This window comes from Scyliorhinus canicula, chromosome 14, assembly GCF_902713615.1.
Source record: "Scyliorhinus canicula chromosome 14, sScyCan1.1, whole genome shotgun sequence".
NCBI lineage: Eukaryota > Metazoa > Chordata > Chondrichthyes > Carcharhiniformes > Scyliorhinidae > Scyliorhinus > Scyliorhinus canicula.
The window spans coordinates 157044926-157063982 of record NC_052159.1 but is presented as its reverse complement, the minus strand read 5'-3'; the positions used below and the strand labels follow the sequence as shown (position 1 = coordinate 157063982).

Sequence of the window (19057 nt, the reverse complement as noted above, 5' to 3'; positions counted from 1 at the left end):
TTTTGAGGTGCAGAAGGATCTAGGTGTTCAAGTACATGAGTTACAAACCTTGCTATGCAGATACAGGAAGTAATTGAGAAGGCTAATGGAGTACTATCCTTAATTAAGAGAGAAATTGAGCATAAAAGTAAGGATGTCATGATTCAGTTATGCAGGGCATTGGTGAGACAGCATCTTGAATACTGTGTGTAGTTTTGGTCTCTTTATTGAAGGAAGGATGTAAATGCATTTGGAGGCAGTTTAAATGAGGTTTACTAACTGATACCTGGATTGAACAGGTTGTCTTAAAAGGAAAGGCTAGACAGACTGAGTTTGTTTCTACTGGAATTTCGAAGAGTGAGGGGGGGCTTGATTGGAGTATGTAAGATCCTGGATAAAGCAAATTACAGGATGCTGGAATCTGAAACGAAAGGGAAAATGCTGGAAAATCTCAGCAAGTCTGGCAGCATCTGTAGGGAGAGAAAAGAGCTAACGTTTCGAGTCCAATTACTCTTTTTCAAAGCTTTGACAAAGAGTCATCAGACTCGAAACGTTAGCTCTTTTCTCTCCCTACAGATGCTGCCAGACTTGCTGAGATTTTCCAGCATTTTCCCTTTCATGTAAGATCCTGAACAGTTTGATAAGTTACGTATTCACCCTCCTGTGGGTGATTCCACAACCAGGGGGCACTGTTTTAAAATTAGGAGTTGCCCTGTTCAGACAGAGATGAGATTTTTTCTCTCTTAGAGTGCTGTGTGACTTTGGATCTCTCTGCTTCAGATGGTGGTGGATGCTGGGATCATTGAACGTTTTTAAGACAGATCAGCCATGATCTTATTAAATGGTGCAGCAGTGGGGAGGCGGTGGCGGTGGTCACTAGTCTAGTAGTCCAGAGACCCAGGGACCTGGGTTCAAATCCCACCAGGGCAGATGGTGAAATTTGAATTCATTAAAAATCTGGAATTAAAGGTCTAATGATGATTATAAAACTATTGTCGACTGCCATAAAACAAACCCTTCTGGTTCACTAATCTCCTTCAGGGAAGGAAATCTGCCGTCCTTACCTATAGCCTACATATGACTCCAGACACATCCAGCGATGTGATTGACTCATTTTTTAAAATTTAGAGTACCCAATTCATTTTTTTCAATTAAGGGGCAATTTAGCGTGGCCAATCCACCCACCCTGCACATCTTTGGGTTGTGGGGGCGAAACCCACGCAGACACGGGGAGAATGTGCAAACTCCACACGGACAGTGACCCAGAGCCGGGATCGAACCTGGGTCCTCGGCGCCGTGAGGCAGCAGTGCTAACCCACTGCGCCACCGTGCCGCCCTTGTGATTGACTCATAACTGCCCCTCCATTGAAATGGCCTAGCGAGCCACTCAGTTCAAGGGCAATTAGGGACGGGCAACAAATGCAGGCCCAGCCAGCGCCGCCCACATCACATAGAACAAATTTTACAAAAGCATGCTCGAGGGGCCGAATGGGCTACTTAGACTTCTAATTTGTATGTTTGTATAAAAGCATCATTGACTCATAGCCATTGTTGTAGCCACCTTTATACTTTAGACCCCCCAGCCAGCACTAGCACATCCAATAACAAAGGAGGGGTTATTGGGTTATGGGGTGGAAGTGAGGGCTTAAATGGGTCGGTGCAGACTCGATGGGCCGAATGGCCTCCTTCTGCACTGTATGTTCTATGTAAACACACTTCACAGACATACTTTACACTGTTTAAAGTAGACAAACTCTTCCTGCACCAGCCCAAGCTGATTTATCACTACTGAGGGTTTACTTCTGTTCCTTCTCTTAGCCTGGGGACTTTAAATCTCAGAACTGCAGATCTTTCCTCCAGCACAAACTAGCCGAATATTTCAGCCTGGTTTTAACTCTTTGCGAATTGGGTCTTGGGTCCAGTGCCCGCTCCCACCTGCTTGGTGACTCACTGCGTCTCGCCACCTACAACTGGTCTCCCTGTCCTGCATCCTGACAGACTAACATTGTCTGTGAGTTTTCAGGAACATCTTAGAGCCCCGGCTTTTAGAGTGCACCCCCCCCCCCCAAATCAAATCCAATTTCCATGGCAACGTGAATCACATGGGCCTTGATGCCAAGTAGGAATGCCGATTAGCCAACCTTGAGACCCTAACTCTTTTGCCTTGGGATAAATGGACAGTTTAAAACAGAACTCTTTATTCACTGATAGTGCTGCGGAGACAAAACCTTGGCCCAAATTTTCCAACGCTTCCCGCCAGCTGGATCTTCCTGTACCACCAATGGGGAGTGCCCGCAGCGCGTTCCCCAGCAGCTGAGGGTGAGGGGCACACGATACATCGCAGGCATCGGCGGGAACAGATGATCTCACCACCTGCCAATGGTGGGATGCCTCCTCCGGAGCTGGAACTACACCATGGCTGGGTGGGGGTTTTGGAAAACCCTGCCCCTTGGGACTGTCTCTCTAACAGCGCTCTGGCTGTACCTACACCATACGGACTGTAGCGGATCTCCAAGCTGGCTCACCAACACCTTCTCAAGGGCAATTCAGGAGAGGCAATAAATGCTGGCTTTGCCGAAGACACTCACACCACATCAATGAATAAAAAAGATCTTGTTTCACGAGCTGAAAGAGGGGCGAGCTGGGATCATGGAGAAGGTGTGATTGAAATTCAACACTTTATTAGTGGTCAGGAGCAGGAACCTAACTGGTTAACATCACCCCACCTCCCCATCCCCACCAAGCCCCACCTCCCCACCAAGCCCCTCCTCCCCATCCCCACCAAGCCCCACCTCCCCACCAAGCCCCTCCTCCCCATCCCCACCAAGCCCCAACTCCGCACCAAGCCTCCAACTCCAACAATTCAGCTGCTGTACAAGTGGGCGTGTTTTTAGGGTTACCATACAGTGCGGAGGGAGGCCATTCAGCCTATTGAGTCTGCACCGACCCTCAGAGAGAGAGCTCCCTACTGAGGCACATTCCTCTGCACCTATCCCCCTAACCCTGTGCATCGATCATGGCCAATCCACCTAACCTGCACTTCTTTGGGCTGTGGGAGGAAACCGGAGCACCCGGAAGAAACCCACGCAGACACGGGGAGAACGTGCAGACTCCGCACAGTGACCCAGCGGGGAATCAAACCTGCGTCCCTGGCGCTGTGAGGCAGCAGTGCTAACCCCTGTGTCACCACGCTGCTCTTTACTGTGATGAAATGTACTCCTGGTGGTTTTACCACATGAGTAGCCCCCACACTCCAGCCATTAGTCACCATCACCGCTGTGATGTACTGTGGGCAGCACGGTAGCACAATGGGTAGCACTGTGGCTTCACAGTGCCAGGGTCCCAGGTTTGATTTGCGGCTTGGGTCCCTGCCCGTGTGGAGTCTGCACGTATTCCCCGTGTGTGCGTGGGTTTCCTCCGGGTGTTCCGGTTTCCTTCCACAGTCCAAATACGTGCAGGTTAGGTGGATTGGCCGTGATAAATTGCCATTAGGGGATAGGGTGGGAGGTGTGGGCTTCAGTGGGTCGGTGCAGACTCGACGGGCCGAATGGCCTCCTTCTGCACTGTATCTTCTATGCTGCGCTCCACCAATTGGAAAGTGAAAAGATTCCTCACCCAATTTGAAGCTTGTCAAACAGCCTTTCCCCATTTGCAATACTTTTAAATCTGTTATGGATAATGTCAAATCCACACCCCCCCCCCCCCCCCCCGCACAGAGTGGAGCCCCCCCCGCCCCCCGGACAGTGTGGAGACCCCCCCCCAACCCCCCGAACAGAGTGGAGCCCCCCCCCCCCCGGACAGAGTGGAGATCTCCCCACCCCCCGAACATAGTGGAGACCTAACCCCCCGGACAGAGTGGATACCCCCCCCCCACCCCCCGGACAGAGTGGAGACCCCCCCCCGGACAGAGTGGAGACCCCCCCCAACCCCCCGAACAGAGTGGAGACCCCCCCCCCCCCCGCCGGACAGAGTGGAGACCCCCCCCCCCCGAACAGAGTGGAGACCCCCCCCGAACAGAGTGGAGACCCCCCCACCCCCCGGACAGAGTGGAGACCCCCCCCCCCGCCGGACAGAGTGGAGACCCCCCCCCCGAACAGAGTGGAGACCCCCCCACCCCCCGGACAGAGTGGAGACCCCCCCCCCCACCCCCCGGACAGAGTGGAGACCCCCCACCCCCCGGACAGAGTGGAGACCCCCCCCGAACAGAGTGGAGACCCCCCCCCCCCACCCCCCGGACAGAGTGGAGACCCCCCCACCCCCCGGACAGAGTGGAGACCCCCCCCGAACAGAGTGGAGACCCCCCCAACCCCCCGAACAGAGTGGAGACCCCCCCCCCGAACAGAGTGGAGACCCCCCCCCCCCCGGACAGAGTGGAGACCCCCCCCCCGCCGGACAGAGTGGAGACCCCCCCCCCCCACCACCCGGACAGAGTGGAGACCCCCCCCGAACAGAGTGGAGACCCCCCCCCCAACCCCCCGAACAGAGTGGAGACCCCCCCCCCCCCCGCCGGACAGAGTGGAGACCCCCCCCGAACAGAGTGGAGACCCCCCCCCCGGACAGAGTGGAGACCCCCCCCACCCCCCGGACAGAGTGGAGACCCCCCCCCACCCCCCGGACAGAGTGGAACACCCCCCCCACCCCCCGACAGAGTGGAGACCCCCCCACCCCCCGGACAGAGTGGAGACCCCCCCCCCCCCCCCCGCCGGACAGAGTGGAGACCCCCCCCACCCCCCGGACAGAGTGGAGACCCCCCCCCCCCGAACAGAGTGGAGACCCCCCCAACCCCCCGAACAGTGGAGACCCCCACCCCCCGGACAGAGTGGAGACCCCCCCCCCGAACAGAGTGGAGACCCCCCCAACCCCCCGAACAGTGGAGACCCCAACCCCCCGAACAGTGGAGACCCCCACCCCCCGGACAGAGTGGAGACCCCCCCCCCCCCGCCGGACAGAGTGGAGACCCCCCACCACCACCCGGACAGAGTGGAGACCCCCCCGAACAGACTGGAGACCCCCCAACCCCCCGAACAGAGTGGAGACCCCCCCCCCCGCCGGACAGAGTGGAGACCCCCCCCCCCGAACAGAGTGGAGACCCCCCCCCGGACAGAGTGGAGACCCCCCCCCACCCCCCGGACAGAGTGGACACCCCCCCACCCCCCGGACAGAGTGGAGACCCCTCCCACGCCCCGGACAGAGTGGAGACCCCCCCCCGGACAGAGTGCAGCCCCCCCCCCCCGGACAGAGTGGAGACCCCCCCCCCCGGACAGAGTGGAGACCCCCCCCCCCCCGGACAGAGTGGAGACCCCCCCACCCCCCGGACAGTGGAGACCCCCCCCACCCCGGACAGAGTGGAGACCCCCCCCCCCGGACAGTGGAGACCCCCCCCACCCCGGACAGAGTGTGGAGACCTCCCCCCCCCCCGGACAGGCTGCTCTCATTCCGGCGGGGGGAGGATTCGCTGCTGCAGCGCCCGGGCTGGGCAGCAGGGGGCAGCCTGGAGTCTGCTGGCGGCTGGAAGGAGGGAGGGACCTGCGGCCGCCTGACGGGGGGGGGGGGAGGGGGCAACTCCCCCCGGTCTCGGAGCCCCTCCCCCCCGGGTCCCGGAGCCCCTCCCCCCCGGGCCCCGGAGCCCCCCCCCCCCGGGTCCCGGAGCCCCTCCCCCCCGGAGCCCCTCCCCCCGGGTCCTGGAGCCCCTCCCCCCGGGTCCCGGAGCCCCTCCCCCCGGAGCCCCTCCCCCCGGGTCCCGGAGCCCCTCCCCCCGGAGCCCCTCCCCCCCGGGTCCCGGAGCCCCTCCCCCCCGGGTCCCGGAGCCCCTCCCCCCGGGTCCCGGAGCCCCTCCCCCCGGAGCCCCTCCCCCCCGGTCCCGGAGCCCCTCCCCCCGGAGCCCCTCCCCCCCGGTCCCGGAGCCCCTCCCCCCGGAGCCCCTCCTCCCGGACCCCTCCCCCCCGGTCCCGGAGCCCCTCCCCCCCGGTCTCGGAGCCCCTCCCCCCCGGGTCCCGGAGCCCCGCCCCCCGGGGCCCCTCCCCCCGGTCCCGGAGCCCCTCCCCCCCGGTCCCGGAGCCCCTCCCCCCGGAGCCCCTCCTCCCGGACCCCTCCCCCCCGGTCCCGGAGCCCCCCCCCCCCGGTCCCGGAGCCCCCCCCCCCCGGCCCCCGGAGCCCCTCCCCCCGGAGCCCCTCCCCCCGGTCCCGGAGCCCCTCCCCCCCGGTCCCGGAGCCCCTCCCCCCGATCCCGGTCTGTTTCCCTGTCCCGGGACTGCGGAGAATCCGCACGGGGTGGGGGGGGGGGGGGTCAGCCGCTGTCCGCGGTGCTGCAACCCCCACCGTCCCCTCAATCCCCCCCAAACACCCCCCCACTCCCCAAACACCCCTACCCCCCAAGCACCCCTACCCCAAACACCCCCTACCCCCAAACACCCCCCTACCCCCCAAACACCCCTACCCCCCAAGCACCCCTACCCCAAACACCCCCTACCCCCAAACACCCCCCTACCCCCCAAACACCCCTACCCCCCAAGCACCTCTACCCCAAACACCCCCTACCCTCAAACACCCCCTACCCCCAAACACCCCCCAAACACCCCCCACCCCCCAAACACCCCCTACCCCCAAACATCCCCCTACCCCCAAACACCCCTACCCCCAAAACAACCCCTATCCCCAAACACCCCCTACCCCCAAACATCCCCCTACCCCCCAAACACCCCCTACCCCCACACACCCCTATCCCCAAACACCCCCCCCCACCCCCCAAACACCCCCCCTACCCCCCAAACACACCCTACCCCCAAACACCCCCTACCCCCCAAACAACCCCCCCCACCCCCAAACACCCCCTACCCCCAAACACACCCCACCCCCTAACACCCCCCACCGTCCCCTCAACCCCCCCAACACCCCCCTATCCCCCAAACACCCCCACCACACCAAACACCCCCTAAACACCCCCCACCCCCACCCCCCCCAAACACCCCCACCCCCCAAACACCCCCTATCTCCCCAAACAACCCCACCCCCAAACACCCCTACCCCCAAACACCCCCTTCCCCCAAACACCATCCCTACTCCCCAAACACCCCCTACCCCCCAAACACCCCCTACCCCCAAACACCCCTATCCCCAAACACCCCCCTACCCCCCAAACACACCCTACCCCCCAAACACCCCCTACCCCCAAACACCCCCCTACCCCCCAAACACCCCCTACCCCCCAAACACCCCCTAACCCCAAACACCCCCTACCCCCCTAAACACCCCCCCCCCAAACACCACCCACCCCCCCAAACACCACCACCCCCCCGAACACCCCCTATCTCCCCAAACAACCCCACCCCCAAACACCCCTACCCCCCAAACACCACCCTACCCCCAAACACACCCTACTCCCCAAACACCCCTTAACCCCCAAACACCCCCTACCCCCAAACACCCCCTACCCCCTCAAACACCCAACACCCTCTACCCTCAAACACCCACTACCCCCAAACACCCCCTACCCCCAAACACCCCCTACCCCCTCAAACACCCCAACACCCTCTACCCTCAAACACCCACTACCCCCAAACACCTCCTACCCCCTCAAACACCGCAACCCCCCTACCCCCAAACACCTCCTACCCCAAACACCCCTACCCCCAACACCCCCAACCCCACAAACACCCCCTACCCCCAAACACCCCCTACCCCCCAAACACCCCGAAACACCCCCAAACTACCCATACCCCCAAACACCCCCTACCCTCTCAAACACCCCAACACCCCCTACCCTCAAACACCCCCTACCCCCAAACACCCCCTACCCCCAAACACCCCCTACCTCCCAAATGCCCCCACCCCCAAATACCCCCTGCCCCCAGAAACCCCCCCAAACACCCCTACCCACCAAACACCCACTACCCCCAAAACACCCCCTACCCCCAAACACCCCTACCCCCAAACACCCCCTACCCCCCAAACACCCCCTACCCCCAAACACCCCCTACCCCCAAACACCCCCTACCCCCAAACGCCCTCTACTCCCCAAACTCCCCCTACCCCCAAACACCCCCTACCCCCCAAACACCTCCTACCCCCAAACACCCCTATCCCCAAACACCCCCCAAACACCCCTACCCCTAAATACCCAGAAACCCTCCCAAACACCCCCTACCCCAAAACACCCAGAAACCCCCCAAACACCCCATACCCCCAACACCCCCCTACCCCCAAACACCCCCTACCCCCAAACACCCTCTACCCCCAAACTCCCCTACCCCCCAAACACCCCCTACCCCCAAACACCTCCTACCCCCAAACACCCCTACCCCCAAACACCCCCTACCCCCCAAACACCCTCTACCCCCCAAACTCCCCCAACCCCCCAAACAGCCCCTACCGCCCCAAACACCCCTACCCCCAAACACCTCCTACCCCCAAACACCCCCCAAACATCCCTACCCCTAAATACCCAGAAACCCTCCCAAACACCCCATACCCCCAAAACACCCCCTACCCCCAAACACCCCTACCCCCCAAACACCCAGAATCCCGCAAACACCCCCACCCCCCAAACACCCCCTACCCCCAAACACCCCCTACCCCCCAAACACCCTCTACCCCCCAAACACCCCTACCCCCCAAACACCCCCTACCCCCCAAACACCTCCTACCCCCCAAAGACCTCCTACCCCCAAACACCCCTACCCCCAAACACCCTACCCCTAAATACCCAGAAACCCTCCCAAACACCCCCGACCCCCAAAACACCCAGAAACCCCCCCAAACACCCCATACCCCCAAAACACCCCCTACCCCCCAAACACCCCTACCCCCCAAACACCCCTACCCCCAAACACCCCCTACCCCCCAAACACCCAGAAATCCCCCCAATCACCCCATACCCCCAAACACCCCCTACCCCCAAACACCCCCTACCCCCAAACACCCTCTACCCCCCAAACTCCCCCTACCCCCCAAACACCCCCTACCCCCAAACACCTCCTACCCCCAAATACCCCTACCCCCAAACACCCCCTACCCCCCAAACACCCTCTACCCCCCAAACTCCCCCAACCCCCCAAACAGCCCCTAACCCCCCCCAAACACCCCCTACCCCCAAACACCTCCTACCCCCAAACACACCTACCCCCAAACACCCCCCAAACATCCCTACCCCTAAATACCCAGAAACCCTCCCAAACACCCCCTACCCCCAAAACACCCAGAAACCCCCCCCCCAAACACCCCATACCCCCAAAACACCCCCTACCCCCAAACACCCCTACCCCCCAAACACCCAGAATACCCCCAAACACCCCCTACCCCCCAAACACCCTCTACCCCCCAAACACCCCCTACCCCCCAAACACCTCCTACCCCCAAACACCCCTTAACCCCCAAACACCCTACCCCTAAATACCCAGAAACCCCCCAAACACCCCCTACCCCCAAACACCCCCTACCCCCCAAACACCCTCTACCCCCCAAACACCCCTACCCCCCAAACACCCCCTACCCCCAAACACCTCCTACCCCCAAATTCCCCTACCCCCAAACACCCCCCAAACACCCTACCCCTAAATACCCAGAAACCCTCCCAAACACCCCCGACCCCCAAAACACCCAGAAACCCCCCCAAACACCCCATACCCCCAAAACACCCCCTACCCCCCAAACACCCCTACCCCCCCAAACACCCCTACCCCCCAAACACCCCCTACCCCCAAACACCCAGAAACCCCCCAAACACCCCCTACCCCCCAAACACCCCCTTCCTCCAAACACCCCCTACCCCCAAACACCCTTTACCCCCCAAACACCCCCTACCCCCAAACACCCCTACCCCCCAAACACGCCCTACCCCCAAACACCCCCTACCCCAATACCTCCTACCCCCAAACACCCCGAAACCCTCCCCAAAACACCCCCTACCCCCATACACCCTGAAACCCTCCAAATACCCCCTACCCCCCAAACACCCCCTAACCCCAAACACACCCTACAACGAAACACCCCCTACCTCCCAAACACCCCCTAGCCCCCAAACACCCCTAACCCCCCAAACACCCCCATCCCCCAAACACCCCCTACCCCTCAAACACTCAGAAACCCCCCAAACGCCCCTACCCCTAAACACAGCGAAACAAACCCCACCCCAAATATCCCCAAACCACCCCTACCCACCAAACACCCCGAAACTCCCCTCCTCCCTAATCCCTGCCCATTCCTCCATAACCCCCAAGTCCTTCCGAAAAATCCCAAACACTCTGCAAACCCCCAAATCCCCCAAAACCTCCCCTAACCTCCCCCCAAACCTCCCATCCATCCCCAAACCCTCCCAAAAAATCCCAAACCGTCAGGAACTTCCACAACCCCTTCCCAAACATCTAAATCTCACCCAACCCCCAAAGATTACTGCGTCCTTCCAAAAAATCACAAACCCTCCCCCCCCCCCCCCAATGGTCCCAAACCTCCCCATCCCTTCCACAAACCTCCCTGAACGCCCCAGACCCCCGCAAACGCTGCTGCCACCGCTTGTGTCCAGGACTGTGTCCAGGACTGTGCACAGGGGTCACACACAGTGTTCCTGGGCTGGGGCGCATTCAGCACCCGGCCAGGGTTTGGGAAAGGCGCGGGGGTGGCGCTGATATTTTGCTGCGGGTGTTGTGTCCGGTGGGGGAGGCAGGGGCTGATTGAGTGGCCTGTGGAAGGGGTTAGTGTACAGAGCGCTGCGTGGGAGGGGGGGGGGGGGGCTGGTGGCCGAGTTGGGGGGAGGTGTCTGGAGGAAGGTGCTGAGACCTGGCTCTCCATCCCTCGGTGATGTCCCAACTCCGGGTGACCGGAAACATGCAGAAAATTACAGCCTGAAGTCTTCGTGGACGGGACACCTCGAATCCCTCTGGACACCCCAAATCCCCCTGGGTACCCCAAACCCCCCTGGGTACCCCAAACCCCCCTGGGTACCCCAAACCCCCTGGACACCCCAATCCCCCTGGACACCCCAAATCCCCCTGGACACCTCGAATCCCTCTGGACACCCCGAATCCCCCTGGACACCCCAAATCCCTTAGGACACCTCGAATCCCTCTGGACACCCCAAACCCCCCTGGGTACCCCAAACCCCCCTGGGTACCCCAAACTCCCCTGGGTACCCCAAACACCTCTGGACACCCCAAACCCCCCTGGACACCCCAAACCCCCCTGGACACCCCAAATCCCCCTGGACACCCCAAATCCCCCTGGACACCCCAAATCCCCCTGGACACCCCAAATCCCTCTGGACACCCCAAATCCCTCTGGACACCCCAAATCCCCCTGGACACCCCAAATCCCCCTGGACACCCCAAATCCCTCTGGACACCCCAAATCCCCCTGGACACCCCAAATCCCCTTCGCCACCCCAAATCCCTCTGGACACCCCAAATCCCTCTGGACACCCCAAATCCCGCTGGACACCCCAAATCCCCCTGGACACCCCAACCCGTGGACACACCCCAGAACCCCAACCCCTGGACACCCCAAATCCCTCTGGACACCCCAAATCCCTCTGGAATCCCCAAATCCACTGAGCACCCCAAACCCCCCTGGGCATCCCAAATCCCCCTGGGCACCCCAAACCCCCCTGGGCACCCCAAACCCCCCGGGGCATTCCAAACCCCCCTGGGAAACCCCAAACCCCCCATGGCACCCCAAATCCCCCTGGGCACCCCAAATCCCCCTGAGCACCCCAAACCCCACTGGACACCCCAAATCCCCCTGGACACCCCAAACCCTACTGGACACCTCAAATCCCATTCAGCACCTCAAACCCCCCAGGAGTCTCCGAATCCCACTGGAGACCCCCATCCCACTGACTGGTGTCTCCCTTTCTGACTGGAGACCCCCCCCCCCCCCCCCTGGAAAGGCAGACGCTGGGTGGGGAGTGTTTCTCTGGGATGTGCTGCCCAATCTCCCCGGCCGGGAAGATGTGAAACTTTATGTCTGTGCGCAGCTCTCACAGGGAGCGGACGTCAGCTGGAGTCTCAGCAAAGATTCACTTTGTTGTGACGGAGGAACCTCAGACTGGCCTCTGAGTGAAGGCAGAGGGAGGTGACACGGAGGGGAGGCAGAGGGAGGTGACACGGAGGGGAGGCAGAGGGAGGTGACACGGAGTGTGGAGGAGTTGGTGCGGGTTGTAGAGGAGGGTTGGGTTGTTTGTAGGGGGCGGGTTGTAGCAGAGGGGAGAGTGAGTTGTGTGTAGGGGGTGTTGATTGGGATTTGGAGGGGTGGGGGTTGGTTGTGTGTGAGAGGGGTGTTGTGGAGGGGTGGGTTGTAGAGGGGGGAGTGAGTTGTGTGTAGGGGGTTGTAGCGGAGGGGGGAGTGAGTTGTGTGTAGGGGGTTGTAGCGGAGGGGGGAGTGAGTTGTGTGTAGGGGGTTGTAGAGGAGGGGGAGTGAGTTGGGTCTAGGGGGGGGTTGTAGCGGAGAGGGGAGTGAGTTGTTTGTAGGGGGTAGGTTGTGGAGGGGTGGGTTGTAGAGGGGGGGAGTGAGTTTTTTGTAGGGGGGTGGATTGTGGAGGGGGAGTGAGTTTGTAGGGGGTTGTAGAGAGGGGAGTGAGTTGTGTGTGGGGGGGGGTTGTAGCGGAGTGGGGAGTGAGTTGTGTGTAGGGGGGAGGAGTTGTGTGTAGGGGGGTTGTGGGGGGAGTGAGTTGTGTGTAGGGGGGTTGTGGAGGGGGGAGTGAGTTGTGTGTAGGGGGGTTGTAGAGAGGGGAGTGAATTGTGTGTAGGGGGGGCTGTAGCGGAGGGGGAGTAAGTTGTGTGTAGGGGGGGTTGTAGCGGAGGGGGGAGTGAGTTGTGTGTAGGGGGGGTTGTAGAGAGGGGAGTGAGTTGTGTGTAGGGAGGTTGTAGCGGAGGGGGGAGTGAGTTGTGTGTAGGGGGGGTTGTAGAGAGGGGAGTGAGTTGTGTGTAGGGAGGTTGTAGCGGAGGGGGGAGTGAGTTGTGTGTAGGGAGGTTGTAGCGGAGGGGGGAGTGAGTTGTGTGTAGGGAGGTTGTAGCGGAGGGGGGAGTGAGTTGTGTGTAGGGGGGGTTGTAGAGAGGGGAGTGAGTTGTGTGTAGGGGGGGTTGTAGAGAGGGGAGTGAGTTGTGTGTAGGGAGGTTGTAGCGGAGAGGGGAGTGAGTTGTGTGTAGGGGGTTGTAGCGGAGGGGGGAGTGAGTTGTGTGTAGGGGGGGGGGGCGTTGTGAAGAACCGCTCCGACTTTGCCAATGTGAGGTCGCTCCCAGTAAGGGTGATCCTCGGAGTGAGGAGCAGGGAAATGTGAAGGCAGGATCTTGGTGAAGAATATTCAGTAAATCCCCAGAATAAAGAATGTGATGAAGCTGCAGCCGGGAGAGGGTAATCCCGGGTGGCCAGTTCCTGCCTTTTGCACAGGAGCTTTGGGCTGTAAGTGAAGGATGGAAGAGATGATGAAGGATGTGTGTGTCTCCGGGTCGCTGCTAAGAAGGAGAGCTGTTGTGTGTCCAGCAGTGAGAGAGCGCTGCCGTCCATCGCACTGAAACACACTGAAACAGTGACACAGTAACCGAGAAGAACACAGCCCCACAGGTCTTCATGAAGGACTTGGTGTGTTAGGAGCTGGGTTCAGGAGCACTCTTCTCATTGGGATTCTCTGCTCGAATTTCTATCGCTAACCCTGGCTATGGCAGCAGCGATAGCGAGCTCCCTGATCCGTCAGAAACGGCAGGCTCGGGAACATCACCTGGACAGACCTATAGTCACCAAACGCATTAACAGTCCGCACAAAAAGAAAGGGGTTTGCAATGGGAATCTGGTAGATATCTTTTCCAAAGTCCGCATCTTCGGAATGAAGAAGAGAAGGCTAAGGAGACCAGGTTTGTGATTTTTAAATAACACCTTTCCCGGTTGGGAAAGGTAACCAGGCGCCCTAACAAGCCAGTGTGAATAATAATGTGTGTTGTGTTGAAGAGGATGAAGGGGGGGGGGGGGGGGGGGGTGGTATTCTCTCTCTGCTTCAACCTGCAGAGCGGCTCCGGGGCTGTAAATGCCGACAGGGGTTGTAGCAAACGGGCAGAACTGAATGGGAGATGTGCGAGGTGGTGTTTGAAATGTGCTGCTCTGTAACCCAGTTAACACCAGTTGGTTCATTTGGCGGCGCCGGAGTGAGGAGGGAATGAGCCGGAGACAGGCTAGACTAGGACACACACACACACACATGTCAGAGTGGACCTGGTGCAGCACTGACCGGGGAACCCGGCCTCCCGGCAGTTAAAGAGTTACTTCCAAGGCATTCCCAGTAAACGGAGGGAATGTTTGTCTTTAATGATTTACAATCCCTACCTTGCCCTTAATTCAACTGGCTGGCAATCCGTGTCCTTCAAATCAAATAGCAGCAAGCCAGGAATGTGGAACTAACTCCACATTGTTCATTTCCAAATCTATCGCAAAGAATTATTACAGAGCAGAAACCCACACCCATAGCAAATATTATTTTCTGGCAAATAGATTAAATTATTGTATGGATCCCCCCGGATAAACTGTGTATATTTCGATTATTTTTTGCTGTTGTCTCTGTTGTAGCCAATCTGGGTACTTCCCTGGACACAGGTTGGGTGGGATATGTCACAACATTATTTAACAGTCACCTCAGTGGAGAATTTGGAGATTGTCCAGCCCGCAGCTCACTCCCCAGTAACATTCTCAGCCTCTGGGACCAAAGGTTCCAGAGAGAAAAACGTGACAAACAAACAGAACGCGCCCTATAAATCACTAAGAAATAAATGGATAGCCTGATAAATCACCAATGCCGCGAGTCACCTCAGTGAAATCACAGCAACCAGGAAAATGACAAAGCGGGACCCAGCTTCCAAGTTTCAGATCAATGGCAAAAAATAAAAATGGGAGGCGAGTGTAGGTTGGTGGGGAGGGGATGTGAAAGTGCCCAGTGCAATTAGCACTGTTTAGTGCTTCACACATTCATGTTCATTAAACTTTAATCAGTGCTACCCCCACCCCCTCACTATCATTACTGCAGATGCAGCAAGTCCGCACATCCTTTGGCAATCCAGACAGACACCAGTTGTTGGGAGAGTGACACTGGCGATGGGGAGAGTGACAGTGTGGGTGGGGAGAGTGACAGTGTGGGTGGGGAGAGTGACAGTGTGGGTGGGAGAGTGACAGTGTGGGTGGGGAGAGTGACAGTGTGGGTGGGAGAGTGACAGTGTGGGTGGGGAGAGTGACAGTGTGGGTGGGGAGAGTGACAGTGTGGGCGGGGAGAGTGACAGTGTGGGTGGGGAGAGTGACAGTGATGGTGGGGAGAGTGACAGTGTGGGTGGGAGTGACAGTGTGGGTGGGGAGTGACAGTGTGGGTGGGGAGTGACAGTGTGAGTGGGGAGTGTCAGTGTGAGTGGGGAGTGACAGTGTGGGTGGAGAGTGACAGTGTGGGTGGGGAGAGTGACAGTGTGTGGGGAGTGACAGTGTGGGTGGGGAGTGACAGTGTGGGTGGGGAGTGACAGTGTGGGTGGGGAGAGTGACAGTGTGGGTGGGGAGTGACAGTGTGGGTGGGGAGAGTGACAGTGTGGGTGGGGAGTGACAGTGTGGGTGGGGAGTGACAGTGTGAGTGGGGAGTGACAGTGTGGGTGCGGAGAGTGACAGTGTGGGTGGAGAGTGACAGTCTGGGTAGGGAGAGTGAGTGTGAGTGGGGAGAGTGACAGTGTGGGGGGGAGAGTGACAGTGTGGGTGGGGAGAGTGAGTGTGAGTGGGGAGAGTGACAGTGTGGGGGGGGAGAGTGACAGTGTGGGTGGGGAGAGTGACAGTCTGGGTAGGGAGAGTGAGTGTGAGTGGGGAGAGTGACAGTGTGAGTGGGGAGTGACAGTGTGGGTGGGGAGAGTGACAGTCTGGGTAGGGAGAGTGACAGTGTGAGTGGGGAGAGTGACAGTGTGGGTGGGGAGTGACAGTGTGGGTGGGGAGTGACAGTGTGGGTGGGGAGAGTGACAGTGTGAGTGGGGAGTGACAGTGTGGGTGCGGAGAGTGACAGTGTGGGTGGAGAGTGACAGTCTGGGTAGGGAGAGTGAGTGTGAGTGGGGAGAGTGACAGTGTGAGTGGGGAGTGACAGTGTGGGTGCGGAGAGTGACAGTGTGGGTGGAGAGTGACAGTCTGGGTAGGGAGAGTGAGTGTGAGTGGGGAGAGTGACAGTGTGGGTGGGGAGAGTGACAGTGTGGGTGGGGAGAGTGACAGTCTGGGTAGGGAGAGTGAGTGTGAGTGGGGAGGGTGACAGTGTGAGTGGGGAGTGACAGTGTGGGTGCGGAGAGTGACAGTGTGGGTGGAGAGTGACAGTCTGGGTAGGGAGAGTGAGTGTGAGTGGGGAGAGTGACAGTGTGGATGTGGAGAGTGACAGTGTGGGTGGGGAGAGTGACAGTCTGGGTAGGGAGAGTGACAGTGTGAGTGGGGAGAGTGACAGTGTGGGTGGGGAGTTGAGGACTTGCTGCTTCTACACTAATTCTCTTCCTCAGGGTCAGAGAGATTCACAGCACAGAAAAGACCCTTCGGCCCATCGCTTCTGCGCCAGTGAGAAAACACCCACCTAACTATTCTAATCCTATTTTCCAGCACTTGGCATCGCGAGTGACCTTCTAAATACGTCTTAAACCTCCAAACAGAGCGCATTGGAGTGGGAGTGGGGGGACTGCTCAGAGTTGTTGATGCTGTCTGAGATTTTAGACATCCTGTGGGGAGGATTACACCCCACACCTATACACACCCTGCCTCACCACCCAAACAACAGCCTGTGTGCTGCTCACATTCGTTGGGATAAATATTTATTCCGGGAAAATGGTGAAGTTGAGCCAACATCAGTCTGTGGAGTTTTAGCAAATGCAATTCTAGATTAACTGGACAGTGAAGAAGGTGCATTGTTAATATTCTCCAACATCGGACTGACCTTTAAACCTCACCGCTAAACCCACCTGGGCAGTTAGCAATCTGTTGTTTTACAATGTCTCTTTGGAGGGCTATTTAATTTGTGACAATCCGATGTGTCATATCTTTGCATCGCTTTAACCCCCAGCTCAGCGCGTCCCTTGCCCAGAATCTCTGAGACCAACCGGGCTGTTCCCGCATTGGGACCATTGTCTCAATCGAAGCCTCAATTAGTGCCTGTTGGTTTAAATAAAATACTTCTGAGCAAGTTCAGACACCCACAGCGTATTAACCTTGCCGACAGCAGCAGGAGCCGAGTCTGGCACAACTGTTGGATGGAGGAACCCCCAAAAGAATTTCCAAAGATTTAATAATAACTCAGGTCGATTCCCTTTCGTCGTTAGAAATTCCGCCTTTTCGGCCAGTGTGAAATGAAACTTCTCTCGAGCCTTGTGTTCAGAGGGAAGAATTTCCTAATAAACAGAAACCTCAATTTAATCAATTGAACTCCCGGTTGTGCGGGGTATCACAGCTTTATCTCACTCCTTTTCAAACAGAGAATAAATAGGATGAGGTTTTCTCAGAATGAATTGGGCTGGATTTTTTTAAATGGGTAAATACAGTATTAAGGCGGGCTCACAAGGGGTTAACGAGCAGGAATTTCTGTATCGGCGGTTTGGACGCTGATGAAGAAAGTCAAACCAGAATTCTCCCGCTGTACTGTTTGAATGGATTCGCCTCTGATGTTTCAGAGATGTGCTGGAGAATTGATTTGAATTCCTTTAATCACTCCTGCCTCCTGTACAAGTGCTAAATATTTCCCTGGTCTATAATGTGAGCGGAATTGAGTGTAGGCTAACTGACCGTATCGGCTGACAGTGGGCTCCGAATATTATGTATATCTTTGCAGACTCTATCTTTGAATTCTCTGCAAACCGCACACGGAGAACTAGAAATATTTATTCCTGGTTAACCTATTTTTCAACGTGGATTTGTTGCTTCCAGACAAGAGTTGTTTGCTGTGCAATCGTTCCTTGAGTTAGGAAGTACCTGGTTGAATACTTTTATCATTCATATCCTGATAAATGAATACATCTTTAAGAAATGTGCCCTCAAACACAAGGACATCTTCTATAGGTTCTGCCGTCATCCACCTCCTTCCATATTACAGGATTTCCATGGCTACTAGAGAGTACCTGAGGATAAACATTATTTCAAGAGATCAGGTAGTGGGTTTTAAGGCAGTAATTCAGTCTTCGAGTTCTGCTGATGTCCATAAACAACGACAGTGTACATTTAGATAGCACCTTCAACATCCCAAAGCGAGTCCCAGGAGCATAAAGAAGGCGCTGCCCGGAAGTGTAGGGGAGGCAGGTTAGGTCGAGGCATTCCAGAGGGTGTTATGTGATTATTTGAATGAAAACAACATGCAGGGGTTCAGGGAAAAGGCAATGGGAATGACATTGAGTCATGTTGCTCGTTCGGGGGGCTGGTGTCGACATCATCAGCCAACGGGCCTCCTCCGGTGCCGTAACAATTCTGTGATTCCGTGAAGAAAATAAACTCTTGTGATCATTTCTAGTGGGTTGCAATGCTTTCAGAAGCAGTTGATTGTATTACCGACTTATGCATTGATACTAGTTCTGTGTAATCCTTTGTAATAATGACAAAGTCCTCTGTGACACACAATCCTGGCAATGCCTTCTCCAGCCAGAGCATGGCCCACATCTGAGAATCCTCAATCGTGGCCATGCCCATTCCAATCGGTAACCCACTTACGAATCATTCTCATGTTGCGAATATTGTTGGCAAGGCTGGCATTTAATCCACGCCCCTAGTCATTCTGAGAACACAGACAGCAAATGATTTGATACAGCTAGGCTTCCCCAGAGGGCAGTTACGAGTCACTGATGTGGAACTGGAGTCACATATCTACCCACGACAGGTAAGGAAAGAAAGTCTCAAATACCATTGGCCACTCCATTTGGTTTTTATAAAAGCTCTTGCTTTTCCGCATTTCCAAATTTATTTTGAACTGATTTTGAATTCTCACAGTGGGATTTGATTTGGCATGCAATGATTGATTTTGACACCCTAACTCGGGATGTTGAAATCAATTGAAACATCTCTAACTGCACCCCGGATAATTGCAACTAGTTCAGACTCAGAATTAAACTTGACAGTTAACTGATCCTTGCAG

General features: G+C 57.6%; 1 protein-coding gene across 3 annotated transcripts in view; it reads left to right on the top strand.

Moving 5' to 3' along the window:
* Nucleotides 1-19057, top strand: part of fgf14 (fibroblast growth factor 14) — a 584869-nt gene that overhangs the window by 381393 nt on the left and 184419 nt on the right. The window contains exon 1 of one of the 3 annotated variants that reach the window (XM_038818136.1): nucleotides 13169-13814. The exons of 1 other annotated variant lie outside the window; for it this stretch is intronic. In XM_038818136.1, the coding sequence (XP_038674064.1) occupies nucleotides 13622-13814 (193 nt within the window). In that variant the 5' untranslated portion in view covers nucleotides 13169-13621. Of the gene's footprint in view, nucleotides 1-13168; nucleotides 13815-18572; nucleotides 18803-19057 lie in introns of those variants that run through there. One more of the 3 variants, XM_038818138.1, reaches the window with a different exon arrangement.